We start from the raw sequence: 20,572 nt of genomic DNA on the forward strand, positions 1-20,572 counted from the left end.
ACAGTAATTATGTCAGATCCCAGTGACTGCACTAAAACCTGCAGCTTTCCAGGTCAAATGTGAAATTGGAGTCAGGGGTCATCACAGCTCAATAATAGTCAAAGCATCGGCGAAAACTCTCAAATCACTTTTTACATGGAGAATAGTTCAATCGATCTGAACAGGAAGAGAAACCCAACATCTTGACATCAGTAGAGCGCATGTGGATTTTATGTTCAAGTGTCTCCCTTTATACATTTGTGTCTTAAACAGTATATATTTGTTATAATTCTTTTATTCTGCAAATAAATAAACTGAAAATCAACTGGTCAAAGTAGGTGTCGAGAAGTTAAATGTTCTGACTTTAACAGATGCCGAGGGCCATCTTGGTTTCCACATGGATGGGACCTTAATCACTGAGCTGCACCATCTTTTAAATGATGATTTTCAGAACCAGATTGCACAGCTGACACGTGTGATCTCCAAACTGGCCAGTGACAGTTGTGATTCAGCTGGGCAAAGTATGGGGGACTGTTGTGGGAAACTCTCCTTCTGTCTCCCCAGTGCCTCCTGCTGCTCCCACTGACAGTGACGTAGGCCCAATACGATTCCCAAAATGGTCAGATTGTGTCTAGAATTTAGTCAATGTGCAATTTTATAAAGGTGCCATTAAAAGGGTTTGGATTGTACACATGAAATCATCAGTGCCAACTGGTGTTGAGGAAAGTGTTTTTTTCATGTTCTCCACATGTTCACTTGGGTTTCCTCCAGCTGCTCTCATTTCCTCCCACAGTGTAAAGACATGCAGGTGAAATGGATATTAGGTGTGATTGTCTGTCAATCTGTTTTCACACTGTGATGGACTGGCAAACATTCCAGCACTGAATAAACCTGAGCAGGAATTAGCAGGCAAAGGAAATCAATGATTAATGATAATTACCAGCTCAAATATGCTAATCCACATGAGACCTACATCATGTTGTGCTCTCTCTTGCATGCAGCTTCCACTTCTGGGCTGATTTTGAGGTTGATGACTATTTTTTGCCCGTTGATGTAATTTTAAAAACTCTTCTCATAAATTATAAAATGCTTACATGGGTACTGGGGTTTGGAAACACACCAGTCAAACAACTGTCTGTTTAAATTTTGAATTTAAGTAAGAAGATGAGAAAAAGTCTGCAGCTGTAAAATAACCTTATCAGCTGGTTGCCCCTGTTCAGCACAGTGTCCTTCACACTACACCACGATCCATCACCACTAATTTCCAGATGGAGGCTGAAACTCATTTATTCAAGAGGAGCCTCTCATCACCACCTCCTTGCTGGATAAAATCCCCTCTCTACAATACTCGCACAAACCATCTTTTTTTTCTTTAGTCAGCACTTGCTCTAACATGCTAGATCAGTAGTCCCAGGAAATCTCTAAAGACACAAGAGTGCACCTCTGAACTCTTTTTGAACTCTTCTCAAATGATTGCTTGAGATTTCAATCATTTAAGATCAATCTCTTCTCTCCTCACACTTTCACATTTGCTAAATGTTAAACTGTAAATCTAAATGTTGTTTAACAGTGTGTTTGTCTGCTCTATCACAAACAGCAAATGTTAGCATTTCCTCATTTTGTTGGAGTAAGGGTTACATTAAAAATGGCAAAACAACTCCATCATCCAACATCCATTTGTCAAAACAACTTATGTCACCATTCCCAAAATAACCATTGCAGCGTTACAGCGACACACTTACCAGACCTTTGTCATACAGGTTGTATTAGTAGTCTAGGTCACTCCTCTCTCACACTAGTTTGGCTCGGTGGTTAGCACTGTGTTGCCTCACAGCAAGTAGGGGTTCGATTCCCGGCTGGGGCAGGGCCTTTTGAGTTTGCCTGTGTTCCCATACCAGTATTGCAAGATCATTTAAGAATTTAGTGAAATCAAATCATAAAAAAATTCAATTGCTTGCTGTGAAAGTAAGAGCATTTCTACCTGCACAATGCAAAGAGAACTCAAGGGATTGGGACTAAACAGCTGTGTAGCTGTAAGAAAACCACTTATCAGTGAGGCTAATCAAAAAAAAAAAAGGCTTTAGTTTGCTAGGGAGCATAAAGATTGGACTCAGGAGCGATGGAAAAAGGTCATGTGGTCTGATGAGTCCAGATTTACCTTGTTCCAGAGTGATGGGCGCATCAGAGCAAGAGGAGAGGCGGATGAAGTGATGCACCCATCGGGCCTAGTGCCTACCGTACAAGCCTGTGGGGGCAGTTTTATGATCAGGTCAGGTCTAGGTTTCCATGATGGCACGGACATATTCCAAGATAACAATGTCAAGATTCATCGGACGGAACTAAATGTTGTGACATTGCATAAGCTTATCAGAACGATGCCATGGCGAATGCCTGCCGAAATGAAAGCTAAATGCATCCAACAGTGTATGTTACGTTATTTCTCCTGTCAGTGCCCTTGACTGGAGTTGGTCCCTGGGCGCAGCTGCTTCTAATACTTAGTATAGAGTTAAATGCAGAGAACAAATTTCCCTGCAAGGATCATTAAGGATGACTTAACCTATTATGCTGTCAAGCTGAAAAGCTGAAGACTCCGGTAAAATTCTCAAAGGCTACATTGATTTGCGCACCACCAGTCCACTGGCCACCACAGAGCAAATCATGACCCATTAGATAACTACAAAGTCTACAAGCATCCAGTTAAAATATCCAGTTGATGAGGAAACTTACTTGTCTGTGCAATTGTCTTCCCGTCTCATCATTTCAAGTAGACTCGAGGGTGCCAAAACATTTTTGACATCATTGCCTTTTCATGAACAGCTTGCGTTTATTTTTGATGCTGAAAACTCTTCAGGCAACCTTCCCCACGAGTGTGTCTCCCTTGATTTGTAATTGTACTTGTCATCTAAAGAGCACAAGGCATGGAAGACAAGCACACTCTCTAATTACGCAGAGATTTCAGTCAAAAAATGCTCTCAGTTGGTTGTCATGAAACAGCAGCACGCCAATTATGCAGTCATGTGTCTGTAGTTTTGAGTTTGCATTTTCGCAAAAGACAGCGAGGCTCCTTGGAAATGAATGAGAAAACTTTGGAGGTACCTCAAATAACCAGTGCTTCTTTTTTTTTTACTGGAGCTAAGGATCTCTAATCTTACCATGTGTCTGGTCCAAGTTTTTTTCAAACATATGTTTATAAAAATCTTGCAGCAATGAAAAAGATCATTATGAAGTTACAAATTATTGGGTGATAACATGGATAACAACTCAACTCCAAAGCCAGATGTGCTTCCTATATAATATGTGCATACTGACAATGTAATGTGACCCTACAAGGATTTAGGAGATATGATAATGTTCACCTTGGAAGCAAGAAATGCATGACAACCAGTAGCGAAAATGGCAATTACTATTATCTAAAGAGGAAAAACGTCAGCCAGAATTAGGATCCTTTGAATGCATTTCAGTGCAGTGAGTATGATTTTGCTTTATTTATTCATTTTCATCAGCAACACAACTGGCAACAACAGCCAGCAGCAAGACATAATGTTGATTTGATTCAAACCACAACAAATCAAATTACTGACACAGAAAAAATTCAATAAACAAGACGAGAGACTAAAGTGGCTGTAAATAGAGAAAATATATCAGCAGTGGGAAGAAACTATTTGGGTCAAGTGTGGGTTTGATTTACAATGAAAGACATTCAGTAGATACAAAAGGCTTCGAAAATAATTCACAATACTCAAACCAAAACATCCTCTTCTGAGCAGCCATCAGCACAGAATTTTAACACTGTCAGAGAGTCTGTAGTCATGAAGCTAGACGTCAGCACAGACAAAAGTTGAGACCCTTGACAGAAGGCTCTGTCCTTCTTTGCCGCTCTACCAACCTGAGATTGAATTACTTAATTGACCAAACTGGAGCTCCTCAAGGGGCTGCATGCCTTATCCTTATCAAACTGTGCAGTGGCCTGTCGTATATTTAGATCCTCTGAAAAGAGCAGCAGCAAATTTTTTAGATGTCCACCCAGGAGGCAACACTGTGACAGCTTAAGTACCTTTGACAGCTCTACTCGCCATGTCGGAAAATGTGTAGATCAAAATCAAAGCTTGGTGCCGAACAATAACTGAAACCTTTCATTCTGTCTTATCACAAAAAGAGAAAGGAAGGTTTTCAAAATTATACCACTTAATAGCATGAACAACCTTGACATAACTGCAATGAGAAAGCTGAACTATTGAGAGTGAAGTATGAATAAATCACTCAAATGACCATTGTTCGCAAGTTGAGCTGATATTAAATCAAACTACATTTCAAAGAGCTGTAAGGCAACAAAAGAACAGCAAAGAAGAGATTGAAATAGTGTTTTCTTCTAGCATAAAATGATCAATGTATACCTGAACACAATGATCTGGATTGCTGTCCTTAATGACACTTTTGCAGCTTCTAAGTTTTTGTGAGAATTACCCACATACATTCAAAGGATTCAATGCATTCATATACTGATTTGGACATTGATAACCATGGCAACGGTAGAAGATTTAAAGCATTTGGCTGCAGCATTGTGTAGGAAAATAACATGTTTAAACAGTAAAATTGGATGGCCAATTTATTACTTTTCATCTGATATAACCTGTTTTCATCATTATTGTTGAAAAGGAGTGAGATCTGCGCCCCAAAAAGCTCTTATTTAAAGAAATATAAAACTTTTAGACGAAGAGCTTCACGGTGAGGTCTGCGGAAAAACCTTCTCCTTTGAGAGAGAGCCTTTTGGTTTATGGATCTCTCTCCTTTTCAACTCTGCAGGTATTTTTGTGATCCAGCATCCATCCCATTGGGTGATGAAACTTCAAGAAAGTATCTATACTGTATATTTGCACAAATTCATGTGTACTTTTCCTGCTTCAGGACGTGTCTAACCCAACACTTCCTCACATTTATAAAATCCCAGATGAGGTTGAAGCATTTTTGTGAACCAGCAATACAGACAGAAGTCATATTACTGGTTCAAGATGCAGTACATTTGGCGTTGATGTCCCTCATTCATGTCTAAGATGTGAGCCTGTCGACTGCACATGTATGCAATGACTCTGTGTAAAAACTTAAAGGCTAAACTTGTGTCACGTCCCTCGCAGTTCTGTCTTCAACACTGGACCTGCTGGATCTCAGTGAACCTGGCGACAGGAGGAACAGCAAAGACAGGAAGAGTCCCCTGTCGTCCCGAGGCAACAGCCAGAAGAACAACCATCACAGGAAGAAGACGGATGAGACAGAGCTGATCCAGGTGGAAGTTGAACACACAGGACCAAGCATGAGAACCCCAGAGAGGATGTCACTCGACTCAGGTAGGGACCGATTGTAAACTTTGGATGTTTCATAAGAGCCACAAGTACAGACGCAGCATTCCTAACATGCAATTTATGGGGAAACGGTTGTTCTTTGTAGGGACAATGATGCAGACCAACCATCAGTTATTTGGTAGGCACTGACAGTCCTGCGACAAAGAAATAGCAACACACAGTACACAGTAAAAATACACTTAAAACCCCGTACACTAGAGATGATAGCCTGCTTTCAGGGCTGAGTATGACGTGTCTGTACCACCAACAATAGAGAACTGGTATTGAATATTTGTATAATATATAAAAATGAAATCCTATCATTTCACACAGTACCTCACCCTTCTTTATCTTGCCATCAACCACCTCACTCAGCTGTGAAAAGCTGTGAAACTCCCATCAACCCTCAACCCCCTGCATACACCAAAAGCTCGTACTCCCACCATCCCCAGTGGAGCTGACCTCACACATGTTCAAGATAGGCCAAAGCAGGATCAAGCCAATTTACTTTAATGAAAGGGATCATCTTAAAAGACATTAAAAGGGGAACGGCCAATTACTTTCGTATTTGCCAGTTGAAAAGGTTAAAGACTTCAGTGAGAACTAATTATACAGAGTGAGTCAAACTACAGTGTGGTAAATTATTCATGGTAGTAAGATTGATGATGACTCTATCGTTGTTTTCCAGCAAAACTTTATGTCTTTTTTCTCAGTTAGGACGCTCACATCACTAATTATCAGTCTGTTTTTAGCTCACTGTTTGTCCTGTCAGAGAGACTCCATTAGTGGATGTAATCTGTTCGTTTTTCATCTCATGGAAAACATAACCACTTAGTTTTTAAATTAGTGTTATTGTTAATCAGTGCAAAATTTAAATGTTTTTTGTTTTTTTTAGCGTTGGTCCAAATGAACAGTTAAAAGATTTAGAGTGATTCATTGGATTAAATGTGAGGGTGTTGTTCCTTTGTTAATTGAGTCTGTTTCGTGATGTTATATTTTTATTTATTTTATTGTTGATTATTTTATTATTGTCCCCAGTTACTATTGGTTCACCACTGGATAAATGGGAAGAGCTGAACCCTGAAAGGAATGGCAACAGAAAATGGAAGATGGAGAGACGGCGTTCTTCTAAAAATTCCTCCAATGAGTTTCTGTGGTAGGTATCTTCCTGACCAGGCATTGATGGGATAGCAACGGTTTTAGAGTTTATAGCTACAGCTTTCGGATTTGCTGATTAGATGTGATGTGATATTTGTAACAGTACATTACTGCATTCATGGAAATGTTTAAAGTAACTGAAAGCAGCCTCTCAAATCATAAATCAGAGTGTATGAACAGTGTGAACCCACCTGTGTAGGTGCATCTAATGCGCTCTTCACGTAGGTGGGCGCAAGTTCATTTGCTATTTACGCAACGTGGGCGCTGGGCGTGAAAATGAAAACTGCGTCAGTCTGAAACTAGCAATTACATCTGCGCTGTGCTGTGCGCCGCTTTGCGCCAAGTGTAAAATAGAGCCCAGAGAGGTTTGGGTGTTTGATAAACATGAAGTACATCAGGCTTTAATGCAGGGGACAGTCAGACAAAGTTAGTGACTCGCTGATGAACATGGTGCAGCATTTAGCAGCTTAAGATTCACATATTTCCCTCATGAGTAAGTGGAGTTTAGAGGAGAGTGAATGTTGGACTAACATGGTGCCCAGAAACACAACTCTAAATGATGCTAATGCTGCTCCATATCTGCCAGATGTGTAACTTAAAAACAGTTTTCCAATATGTTATGTTTATTGATTATATAAAGATCCCGTTAACAGGTTGTTATGCTGCCCCCAAGTGGCCAAAAAAATGTTAGTGTTGGTTATCCTTAACCATACTAAATTAGGATGGCACTCAGTTGAGCGCATACCTCCACCCAATAGTCCCCATCAATTCAATCAAGCCTAATCCAAAATCAAACTTGAGAGCCTGTATCACTCAAGATTTTACCACCCAAAACTATAACTATAATTTAAACTCACTAGATACCAGCTACCTAAATACACCAGATTATTTTTCACATGTATCCAGATCCATGTATTATTCCCTGACAAATTAATTAAAATGTATAATAACGCCCTCATGTTGAAGAAAAAAATCCTGGATCCGTCCCTATACCCGGATTCGCCCTAATAGTTCTGGGCCGAGACACATCCTCCATCCAAGTTTTGTAGAGTCGGTTCAGTAGTTTTTGTGTAATCCTGCTGACAATCAACCAACTAATAGATGGACATGGGTAAGGACGTAACCTCCTCGACGGTTAGTTAATGTGCCAAAAAAAACTTTCTTTCCCAACAATTACGACTAAAACAATTGGCTGTATAAAATGGGCGGAGCTTCCAGGTCTGAAAAGTGAAGCCAATGCGGAAGAGCCTTAAACCTGCATTCTTCCTACTAGCCAGCAAGGGGCGATTCAACTGGTTTAAAAAAATAAGTCAGATTGTATGTAAGCTTATAAGAAAATGACCCTACTTCTAACTCAATTTATTACTTTGGTAAACTGTTTCCTAATGAGTTTATGGTTTCAATCGCTAGCTTCAAGTCTTTTTCAACACAGCATGATGTTCATTTTATGAATTATTGGTCCATTTAAGACAATCGGCAATAAAGCAGGGTATGCTTTAGGGCATGTCCTTGGGTTCTCAGGCAGAGCCAATCAGGATCATTATCACGTTGGGTTTACACTTGCCTATACATAGTGGCCAGTTGTATAGGCAATCTGGTTGTTTGTGTTCTCGTGGAGGCCGATGGATTTTGAGTCAGAAATAGCCCCAAAAGTTTAAGTGCCCTTGAAATCTGTTTTGCAGGAGTAGTGGAGAAATCTCATGTGTATATACTCAAGATACTGTACCTCCTGGATTATGAAAAGTAACAGAAATGTTTTGTTCATATCAAGTCAAGTCTGTATTATGTACACCACCTGTCTCTCTTCTACTTTAGGTCCATAGACTGTAAAACCCAATTAGAGCCATCGAATAAGAACTCCTTGGAAGTAAATACCAAAGTCGAGCCAGAGTCTGCCCTAGCATCTCAAGTAAGTGCTCAGCGTGACAGGAGCAGGCAGTAATCATCATTATTGTATGCACTGTCTGTACTTGAAATCAACATTCTTTTGAAGTGAGACTGCTTCACACATCTCTTCGGATGGTTAAATGCCTTCATAAGAATTTCATGAATTTGTGAATGTAACCTGTTTATCTAGCAACTGCATGTAAATGCATGATAATGTCGCCTTAATGTTAAATTTTGTTTCTAATCAGACACCCTGTTTTGTAATTGTTAAACCGTCATTTTGTCCTAACACCTACAATTCTTCCATTTCAGCTCAACAGGCAGTATATTAGTGGAAGACATGTAAGCCTCCCTCTGCATCCTTTCATATAACATTGAAAGACTTCTACATTTGCACCGGGAAATGAAAGCATCACACCATCTCGTAAATTTGACTTAAAAAGACCCAAAAAGAGGAGATTGCATTGAAGCCAAAATGCACCTTTGAGGAAATCCAGATATACTGTTGGCCTTGAGATTATTCCTTTGTGGTGCTACGAGGTCCAAATGTCAAGCGCTTTCCTCCTGAGTTGATGTCTTTGTGTAGGTCTGCATAAGGGGTCTTGTTTCCAGACGCCATTATTAGATTAATAGCCTATGAATAATTCAGCCGCCTTACTCTGAGCCCATTAATGCTGATCTCACCAAGCTGGCTAAACATACATCACCTTTTCAACACTCTGATGAATAATAGATTTGGGATTAAAGATAACTGTTTGAAATGGAGGGAAGTTATTGGCAAACAAACACTATATTTGTTTTTCTCAGGAGTTACATAATAGCTGATAGAGATACTGTACAGAGTGGTTTTACAGTAGTTTCCTTCTTGGCAGGTTCCACTGTACACAAACAGAAAATGCATGCAAAGAGGGGCGTGTTGCATGAAACTTATGTTCACTGGAACACATTAACCCTAACCCTAGGCCCAAATAATTAAGGCTTAAGGAAAAATCCACCCTTAGATGGGACTGACTAAATACTGCATATTAGTTGAGCGAGATTTTTATTCTAGACCTTGAGATCAATATGTACGATGAAATAATCTCAACTAAAGGTCCAGTAGATTTCTGAGGTTTTTCTCCCCTGTTAAAAGGGTTTCTTTCTCAATATGGCAAGTATTTCCTCACTTGAATCGAGGGTCTAAGGACAGAGGATGTGGCTCACTGTACAGAAAAGCCCACTGAGACAATGTGATTGTGATTTTGGGCTGTATAAATAAAAGTCATTTGATTTGATTTAGTCACATTTCATCCATCATCAACAAATGGAAATTAGTGGAAATTGAACGCTACATGGCAATTTTTTTGTGTACCAAATGCTACTGCCCAAACAGTGTTTGTCCCACTCGACCTTAACATTGTAAATAGCTACAGCCGGCCTGTCAAGCTTTGGATTTTCTCTACATGTTAAAGCAATGTTTACTGAGCTGTATATAAGTGTAATGTTTTGGTAGTGTATCTATGTACTAGCGCTGTCATCAGATTTTCACTACATGATTATCATGGCCAAATGAATTCATGGTCAAATTACCCTCAAAATACAAGTGTAGAGAGGTGAAGAGAGAGTCTATAACAGAACATACAGGAAAAATAATTACACTCATAGACTAGTGAAAAGGCAGATTAACTCATAAATAAAAGATGCACAAGACATAACATCTTATTATTATGTTATTATTGTGTGTATTAATGGCACAATATAATTTTTTCATTGTTTTACATCACAGTTATTGTAAATATTGTGGTATTGCGACACCCATATACCTAGCTATTTAGTTTACTGCTACTACGGCAGTACTGTTACAACCAAGTCCAAAAAGCGCATCATTACCAACTACATACATTTTGAAGGTTCTCTACATGATCATCAAGTGGTGAGGATGTTTACTTTTCCTCCGGCTTTTTTCTGCAGCTTTAGCCTCAGGATGATATCATGTATGTAGCATCATATATTTAAAAAAAACAAACACAAAACTTTTACAGGATTCCGGTTTTAAAACAAGTCATCTAGGAAAATGAACATGTCAGCCAGAGACAGTATTTTCAACCAGTTAATTTAGCTAACATTAGTTAGATGTCTATAGTTCTCTGTGTAAAATATGATACGATACGATACACTTTCTTTGTTTCAATGTGCCTCATCTATTGCTGGTACGATTTCCTCCATTTCCCATGATGCTGTTTCACAAATTCAACTGAGTACCCGCCTTCACCTGGTGCTGTGAATCAAAGGTGGAAATATGGACATAAAGTTTAAACACATTTGACAAACTCAAGCCAACGCCCCTGATTCAAGACAAATCAGACTGCCTTGCATTCTGGTCTATTGAGTTTTGTGTTGGCAGTAAAATTGGTGTCACTGCCTCTTCTAGATTCAGACTTTCCTCTTGTACTTAAGTTTAAAAACTATGAGTCTGGAAAGAAGCCCTCTTTGTTTATCAACCGCTGATTGTCTTTCTTATACCATATCTGGACTGGAAATCACTTCAGGGGGGATTTTTAAAAAAGCAGCCAGAACAAAACAAAATGGTTGACACCTGTTTTGTAAATAGTCTTAGAGTGCTTTTGGGTGGATTTTTCCTTTAACAAGCCTACTACGGCAGTTTCTCAACACATAAAGACTTTTGTAAATATGGTGCAATTTTGTTTTAACACTGCATGCATTTAGTTCTTGTAAATAAAAAATATGGTTATCTACGATAAATGGATGAGGCAATTTCAGTTAATACTAAGATTAAATAACCTCAATTAATCCTGCATAATGGCAGTCTGTAGAGATGGGGATTTATACAGGTAATGGCTGGCTTGACTGCTAAACAACCCTTTCTGGGGTGAAGTCACTGACTCCACACACATTTCTCTGTGTCTGTAATGGATTTCTTTTAGCCCTGGGAAACATACAGTCAATGCTATTTACAGTAAATCTTGTGCCATATCAAATCTGTGCATGAAAGGGTATCTCAAAAACATCAACCCCGCGCAGTTAAATGTGTAGGTCTAACGAGGAATCATGTAAACCACGCCACACTGTCATGATGCAAGGCCACATGTAATTGTTCGGGGGGGGTTTTGTACACCAGGACAAGGCTTTGTACAGTATGCAAGTTTGTAACTGAGAGGCTCTCAGCATATTTCAGATAGGGATTTTGCATGTACAGGTGCACAGGAGAGAAAGGAGGTGAAACTGAGAGAGGCTCGATGAGAAGCATGGCATTCAGATGAGGGGTGGGGCGAGATGCTGACAGTAGTGATTCTGCTGGCCTTCCTAAGCATGTGAGAGGCTTTGTCGAGGCAGGGATATTTACTCGTCCCTGAGAAAGCAGAGACGGCTGACCCTGCACACTCTCCCTGCCTGTCTCTCCCTCTGGCTGATTGTGTGTGTGTGTGTGTGTGTGTGTGTGTGTGTGTGTGTGTGTGTGTGTGTGTGTGTGTGTGTGTGTGTGTGTGTGTGTGTGTGTGTGTGTGTGTGTGGTTGTCACGTGGGGTACTATGTGGATGTGTGTGTGCGTTTGCAATGTGTTGTGTAAATGTGAGTGTGCGTATGTTTAATGGATTTCTGTTTGTGCATATATGTATATGTTATAAAATGTCTGTGTGTATGTGTGTGTGTGTGTGACAGGCTCGCCTAAGCAAGGAGCAGCGGTGGGGCAGCGCCCTCCTGTCCAGACATCAGTCCCTTGAGGAGGAGTTTGAGCGAGCCAAGGCTGCTGTTGAGGTAAGCAGAGTGCTGCTTAGTACACCTCACATCTGTCACCTGTCAGCTGAAAGCATCTCCACCGCTGACTTTTAATGAGATTTAACAGGGAAGACCAAGTTTGTTTTTCATTATTAAACAACAGAATTTTGTCTCTTCAGTTCTGGCCTTGTCTACTTTGTCTTGTTTTTTAACTTTTTTTCGCAGAATACTGAATACCCAGTCAGCAAGTGTTCTTCAGCAGCAGGGGTCGCGAACACGGTGATCACGGGCGCTTGGTCGCCCACAGTGATTATATGAGTTGCTCAAAGGGCACCTTAAACCTAGACTGTCTTGAAACACATGTAACATATTAAATGAATAGCAGTGTTTCTAACATATATACTTTACTTGGGTGGGGCCAAGTATGTTTGGCAACCCATTTTAGCACTTTATACTTTAATTTTTTTTATCCGTCTGAGAGAACAATGCCATCCACAGTCGATCAGGGCAGGTAGCCCTCCACGTTACTCTCTCTCCTTGAAGTAGCTCTCCGTCTGAAAAAGGTTGGTGACCCCTGTTCTTTAGATTACTATGGGTACATCCAAAATCTCTTCTTGATCCTCACTTGAATATGAGTCGTTGATCAGCTTCCTCGTCCCTATAGGCTCTTATTGCTGATGCAAGGAATGAGGTGTGAGGTGGGATCTCTGAGGAGCCATGCGCGAGGATACACAAGAGCAGCCTGTCTGAACACCATGACGTATAAATAAGCCAACCTAAATCTTAACATTTTAACAAGATGGTGTTAAACTTCACAAAATGCTTCAGGGGAAAGGATGTGTCGTTACTCTTCAAACATGCATGGTGTCCTTGCATCTCTCCATGGAAAAGAAGCAAGTGAGGGAAACATAAATGCAATAGACCCTTTTCATGGCAGACAATTTGACTTGTCAGAGCAGGAAAAGCACACGTGTGACCAATAATATCAATCATTTTGTTAAGTGTGCCAGTAAGCCATGTCAGTGAGTGAGCATGCACAATACCAGAGCCCTGGAGCTAGCTCACCTAAATGGAATGCAGCCTTCACTAGTGTTAGAAATGTCACCTGTGCTTTTCCTGTCAAAATGTCTGTCATGAAAAGGGTCTATTTAAGAGACATGAGATGTACCCTCTGGCCTAAGCCCTATTTTCTTAAGGAAGCAGCTGTGCACTGCTCCTTAAGTTAACCACACCTACGATTTGTTAACCTAACCCTTGAGTCGTCTTCTATGAAACCTTTTCTCTATTAAACTCAAAACACAAGGTCTGAAAACTCTTTAAATAGAGCATGAATCTCATCATTATCCAGCCTGAGCGTACTATCTCTTTTCTTCTTTCTAGTGCACTGAGCTGAAAAGTGCTCATGACCTTGTCTCAGTTGCTGAGAGCTGCTGTTATTTTCCTCATCGGCCACAAGGGGCAGTAAGGAGCACATTCTGGCTGAACACGTAAACAAATTTGGAAATAAGCCACAGAAAGTTGACATTAATGTCTCTTGCGAGAGGTTTTCTAATAGCGTGTTTCTGATTCACAGAGGAAAAAGCTTCAAGAATGAGAGAACTTACTGGTTAATTTGGCACATTTGGTAATGTCCCTATCACCAATAAAGAGCTGGTTACAGCCGCTTCCCTAAACTCTTCTGTCCAAAATGGGGCTGCCTGGACCTTTAACCACCCTATGTTGATCATAAAACTTTTATAGTAAGAAAGATAAGGCATGTATTTTTTTGTCATTTCATTTTGTAAAGTATTTTTTCTTTTCCTCAAAAGAAACAAAAAAGACCTCTGCCATGAGTCCTTAACTTTATAAGAAATGGTGGACAAATCCCTTGAGTGCTTGTAGAAAAGAAAGAGATGCAATAAAATGAGACTTATTTTAACTTCAAGCCAGGAGACCTTTTTCCACTATTACTTTTCCAACATCATTACCCACGTAGCTTCACAATTGTTCCAGCCATTAGACTATATATACCTGAAGCCCTATGGGGCTGATTGCCATTTGACTCCTGGAGCCCTTTTATCCATATGTCAAATGGTCACTTCCTTGACTCCTGCTATGCATTTGCCCCTGTGGTGCTAGTGGACAGTTTATTAGTCCAAGTTCATACACACAACAGGAAGGTAAATAGGGTTAGTATTACAGTAATTAGATATGACTTGATTCTGTATCGGACTGAAACACTGAATGTGAGAAATATGCTTGATGTTGTCGTGCGATAAGGGAGGTGATAGGGTCTGCTACAAAGACAACATGGAAAATCTATCTTTGAGAAAGAAAAAGCTTTTTTTTCTAAATATGCTCTCACCACTTTTACCTCTTCATGAAAAACTTTAAAAAACAATGTTTAAACCCAGAAAAATCTTTACTTTTAGTCAACTTTATGGAGAGTGAAGAAGGAAGTCAGTGAACTTGATTAAACTTAATGTGAATAAAACTTTATAATACTACATCATCTGTGAACATTTCTGCCGAAGTCACATCTGAGAGATTTTCATCTGCAATTGTGGTTGTTCACAATGAAGACAACAACCTTTTTTTTTAATTGTACAATAGGTTTGGATACTTTTTTAGGTTTTCCTTTAGCTGAAGATATTTTTGCAAAGGTTACATCACATTGGCCCAATAAAAACTACCTGAGTGACTAAAAAAGCTTTTGTACAACCTGCAAAACCATTCTACCACTCAGTTGATGTTACCCTTCCCAGAAAATGGGCATGAACTCTGCAGTGTTATGCTACTCCAGTTTACTGAGGGCTACAGAAGACTGTTGCACACTGAGCTGTGTGTAATGGTCAATAAATAATAGAGCAGTGACGGGAAGACGTTGAGAAAGTGAGAGCAGCAGCTGTGGAGGAGTGGACCGCCCACTTGGGGATCCTTTCCCAAAGTTAGCGATGACGTCACATCTTGTATAAGCCATGAGTTGCATCCTCCTCAAATAATTGCACAGTTTGAGTTTGTGCGTCAGCCAGAGGGCAGGTAAGTGATAAGATTTTCAGATGCTCCTGGAAAAGCGTCTGAGTATGGAGCATCGATTGGTAACAGTATCCTGCAACTTCGATCGAGCAGCCCAAGTGCTGGCCTCCACTCCAGAGGAGCTCTCATGCAAGTGGTCAGCCATTTTGGCTTCAGCTGCCAATGTCAAAGCCCACAATCAGATAATTTCCATTTAAGTAGCTGTGCATATGCATGCTATTTCATACTTATAAAGACACGGAGGCAGGGACGGCTCAGACGGCGGAGAGAACATTAAATCAGCACACTGCCTTTCTGCCAATTCATTCAATTAGGTGAAGCAGCCAAATGTATGAAAATTAGGACCCGCAGAGGGAGTAGACAAGGAATTAGGCTCCCAAATATTATCCATTTCACAAAGCTGGCACTGATGAGAAAGTGTAGGTTTTATTCCTGTTCACATAAAAAAAGGGAGAATTAAATGTCAGCGGGCCAAGATAGGGAACTCAGCTTTGAATTCATTTACAAAGAAGCTGATAAAGAGATGTTTTCTGAGTATGTAAAGCACAGGAGGATACACACTGATGACAATATCTTTATTAAATAGAGAACCACTGGAACAGCTGCAAGGCAAACTGTGACTTCTGGGTGTTTTTGTGGTGAGGCATGAGAAAGCGTTCCCTCAGGGCTGATAAAGACGTGATGAAGGTGACTGTGTGGCAGCTTGTTTGATTAAAACATCAGCAGGACAGGTTCACTTTTATCTTGCAGAATTTTGGTCTGAGGCAGCTTGGGTTTAGTGAGAGATTGCAAAGGCAGTGCAGTTCCCTAGAAGTTAGAGATGCGGGCTTCTGATCAAAAGGTCAGTGGTTTTAATCCCCAGACCTGCTGGGAACAAGCGGCTGGGGAAAGTAAATGAGTAGTGCTTTCACCTCCACTAACAGCTTCCATCAGTGTGCCCTCAAGCAGACCACAAGACTCCAAACTTTTCAAGCTGATAAGTTTCTAGCATGAGGTGCATAAGTATATAGTGCAAGTGTATATTAAAATTTGACTTTATTACCAAAACCAAAAAAACAATTCGGTCAGCAGTGAATACAGCACAGAAATAAAGTAAAACAATAAAGTCAAGTTGAATGACAATGGAAGGTCTTGACGAAGGTCCTGACTTCCCAAATATCAAGAAGGCAGCATACTTCATACTCCTCCAGGTCAGACCTTATTTCATCCTCAGACTATCTGCCAGCAACAAATCTTGCCACGGTAGTTTTGTTACCGGTGTTACGTGATGTTCCAGCTTTTTTTTATCAACAATTGAAAGTGTCTGCTCCGTACCAGCAGCAGCAAAGATGCAGCACAGAGTAGCAGGAGCCACATTTGTCTTATCAGGTGATGAAAGTATAGAGTTGACCTATAAGATGATGGTGGAGGATCAAAGCAAAAAGTGTCTATTTGGCAATTTTTCGGAACTCGGAATTCAAACCCAGTGCCAACGGGGAGCCTGATAACGTTAATGAGGGGAAAGAAGTTGGTTACCTCACTGAGGAGTTGGAGGTGTGCAGTCTGTTTTCAGCTCTTCACTTAACAGCTATACTGCAGCCATTTAGGTCAACCTGTCGAGTATGCCTTGTAGTGGGGTCAGCTCAGGGTTGGCTCACGTTCCCACCACAAACTGCTTCAGAAGTTGTTCGTGACAAGACCGGTAAAAACTGCTGTGTTCAGATCTACCAAAATCAATTCCACAAAGGGGGAAAACGAGCAAGCCCAATTCAACCAGACAAAACAACACAGGTATAAAAAGACTCTGATGTTTGTGTTGTGAGAGCCGAAGAGACTAACCACAGGATGTTAGAACAGTGGATAATAGATTTTAGATTTTGATTTTTGAGATTAAAATCTCTTATGCCAAAGATTTGGTAACCATGGTAACACATTTACCACTGGAGAGCAGGGATTTTCCCTGATCTATCAGAAAGTGAAAAGGAGTTAAAACAGAGTTGTATTGTGCTCAATTGTGTCCCTGTAAGAGACTCATATTCATCCTTTTTGTGCATGAAAAATAAGGTTGAGTTGCAGTCCCAACTAATAATGCTCCTAATCAGTTATTTCTTCTGAAGATTTTTGTTTTTCCAGAAAAAAATAAATGTGCATGTAAGAAGCAGTACTTCTGTGCAGCATTTCTTGGAATTTGATTTCCCGCCTCTGTCACAAAAACTGTCCAAAGAACAAGGTTGTGTCCTTAGTACAACACAAACAAACCAAACTGTAAATATGAGAGTATCCTTAATGCAGCCCACAATTACCAAGCAACAGCACACACCAGAACACTGTTCATGTGTCATGAATTCACAGTTGATTGCAATTTTTGTGGCTCTAAGCCGCACAAGAGCTGCTCTCAAGAGTATTCTTATCACAGACATACACATAGGGGTAATCACATTGTCTGCCAAACTGCATTTGTAGCACTTTGTCCACTGAAATGTATTTTATTTTTGTCTGAGTGACATTATCGGGACTCCAGCCTCCTATTTTTGTCTCGCTGACCAAGGACTTGGCCTGCACTGCAGCGGGTGGCTCATTAACATTAAAAGGCCAGACCAGCCGTGCTCTGCAGATGAGGAGAGATTTTTTTTCAGAGGTTGCTCTGTGTCACTGGTAAATGATGAGACTTTTTGTAATGCAAGCCCCCGGGGCAAAGTGGATAAGTAAATCCTAATCATGCGCTTGGTTTTCTTCAAAGGTTGAGTCTAAAGTTAAGAAAGCTCAAGCTGAAATAAAAGATGAGGTTAGAGTCTATCTCACACACATAGGCAAGCGGAATATTGCTTTCTTTTTTTTTTTTTGATATCGATATTGTGACACTATTGTAGGGATGACTATTGGTACGTACACAAAATATTAACACAATGAGATTTTTGATAAATAATCCAGTATTAGAACAAGTAGAACAGTCTGGTTAGTTCAGAAAATTACAACACTTTACTATAATGCAGCCTTTAAAACCAGGGAAAGACAACACTCATGACTTCACATGCTGTAATAGTCAAAAATCACATTGGTTTTCTTATTCAGCAGCACTGTATTCTGCCTCTGTCCCCCCCCCCCCCCCCCCCCCCCCCAAGAATACCCAGTCTTCTCTGATTGGTCAGCTAACACACGCCTGAGCCAGCAACACTAACAACAACAGAGCAGCTGTGCTAAATCAATTCTGTGAAGTAGTATGATGTCACAAAGTCACAGGATTAAAGGCGAGACTACTGACAAGGTGTTTCAGGAGCAGTGTTTTCTGTGGGAGATAGGAGCCTCTGTTGGTGCGGATTTTGACCATTTTAACTTTCAGGATCTTTTACATGCAGATATCCTTTAAAATCTTGCAAAATCCACAAATTGATGGAAATTTAACTTACCAATTCAACAAAAACCAAGCAGTTTTAATTTATGTTGTTATAAGAATGTTAATTTCAGCTGTACAAACCCTGAGTAAGCGGATCATGAAAAAAATCACTTTACTTGCCTGAAATAGCATATTTGATGGTTGCCAAAAGCTTCAAAGCCTATGGGCCTACATTTCTCTTTATGCTTTTATTCATGTGCAGAATGGTCCAGGGATTTTCAGAGTGTCGTATGACTGATGGAACTGTACAATGAGAGAGGTGGTTGTGATCTGTATTTGTACTCAAGAAAACACAGTATAAAGCTTAATGCTGCTGGTGTGAACTGACACCAAACAGACTGAGTTAATTATAATCATTACTTCTCAATTAATATTGATATATTAGTCTATTCTTAGAACAAAAGTGACAGCAGTGTGATATGATTTGGTTTTCGCAGTCAGAGTACAATTTACTATTCTAAGTCTGAGGCACTTGCTTTGTGCCAATCTCTTTTTCATAAGAGCAAGTTCCTATGTTTTGGCTGACCTGGCATGAATTCTGACGCTACGAATTACCTTCCTGGCTGTGTACATTCATTTTCACCGTATATATTACCTCAGTACAGCTGACTAAGAAGCACTAATTGGATTCTGGAGGCACAATATAAATAAACCTTTCCTGAAAGTGGCTGACACCAACAGTAGAGGGTATGTGTAACCTCTGTAGGTGTTGCCATGATTATCTGTGTTGTCAAGAATGTATTCATGAAGCAACTAATGAATCCTCGACCCACCTCAAACCCCTAATCATTTCCAAACAGTGGTGACACATTTGGCGGCAGGAAGCGCTCTGGATTCAATCCATTTTCTCGTAACACTTCATCAGAGCTGCTGAAATTAGAGTCACCGCTATGGGTTCGCTCCAGTGATACACAGGATATAAATTACCTCTCTGTATCTTCGCCATGTTCCACATAATTAAACTGCCAATGTTAGTGTAAAAAACGCCCTTCACAGCATTACAAAGAAATATCACTACATTTCAGTCTAAATTAAAAACAAGTCCGTATCTCTACTCAGTTTCAAATCTGTGAGCAATTTGTTGTCGCAATTAGAGGGCGGACAAGTTACACGCCAGATGGGGTGACACAGCGTAATCAATTGACTGTCTATGAGACACAAATAACGACATGATGGACCAGGTCACAGTGCAAATACAGGCCCACAACACAATGAGAAATAATGAAAAAGAAATTCAACTAGATTATGTAAATGAGCATAATGACCGAAGGATGAGAACCATTCACATAAACACAAGGCCAAAAGCAACGCTGGGCTGTGCAGCAATTTGCCAGAGGGCTGGAACTGTTGGTCATGTGACTGCTTATTTTGCAAAAGGAACAGTGGTGGAAAGCCACCGTTTACTTGGAAGTTTGCAATTTTTCCCCCCCTTTTCTCATATGAGGTTTTTCTTCTTGAACTTCCATGCATTCACTCAGTAAGATGTCGATTTGAGGGTTTCGTTTTCCACCATTTCACGCAATGTGAGTCATTCACATCCAGAAACTCACTTTTATCTCATACATCATTAAACAAAATATAGAAAAAGTCACAGTATAAAGGGCAGCAGAGAAAACAAACAAAAAACATTCTCATTTTATGTTTTTCAGATGACGCAGAGAGAACATAATTTTCATGAATGCATTACTAAAAATAAGTAATCTACAAAACAATTAGGTTCCTCTTATGGAGTGCTTTTATTTGGATACTTTGGGTACATTACATAATATTTTTACTTTGTCTAGTAACTTTGTTGATGCAAGTCTTTTATTTGCAAAGGAGAATTTTTACATTGCTTACCACTGCAAAAATATCCAGTATCATATACATTGCAAAATTTGAGTTATTGCAAGTTGAACTACAATAGAATGTCTGTAGAGCGCATATCTCCGCCAAGGCCCAACAGTCCCCTTTTGTACTCACTCATAGATACCAGCCACCTAAATACGCCTCATTTTTATTCAACAAGATCCATTAATTATTCCCTAAAAATTAACGAAAATGTCGAAAAAGAGCTTCCTATCTTGCAATGTTAAAGAAAGTGAGAGAAAATTCCTGGATCCGTCCCTTT

At 40.0% G+C, this 20,572-nt stretch overlaps 1 protein-coding gene across 1 annotated transcript in view; it reads left to right on the forward strand.

Annotated features, from left to right (window-relative positions):
- The window catches only part of pex5la (peroxisomal biogenesis factor 5-like a), a 54,719-nt gene that overhangs the window by 16,031 nt on the left and 18,116 nt on the right, over positions 1-20,572 (forward strand). Inside the window, exons 4-8 of the mRNA XM_073476449.1 lie at positions 5,112-5,321; positions 6,354-6,471; positions 8,289-8,382; positions 8,673-8,702; positions 12,018-12,113. Coding sequence (XP_073332550.1) covers positions 5,112-5,321; positions 6,354-6,471; positions 8,289-8,382; positions 8,673-8,702; positions 12,018-12,113 — 548 coding nt within the window. The remainder of the gene's footprint in view (positions 1-5,111; positions 5,322-6,353; positions 6,472-8,288; positions 8,383-8,672; positions 8,703-12,017; positions 12,114-20,572) is intronic.

The sequence above is a fragment of the Pagrus major genome, chromosome 11 (assembly GCF_040436345.1).
Source record: "Pagrus major chromosome 11, Pma_NU_1.0".
In the NCBI taxonomy this organism is placed as follows: domain Eukaryota; kingdom Metazoa; phylum Chordata; class Actinopteri; order Spariformes; family Sparidae; genus Pagrus; species Pagrus major.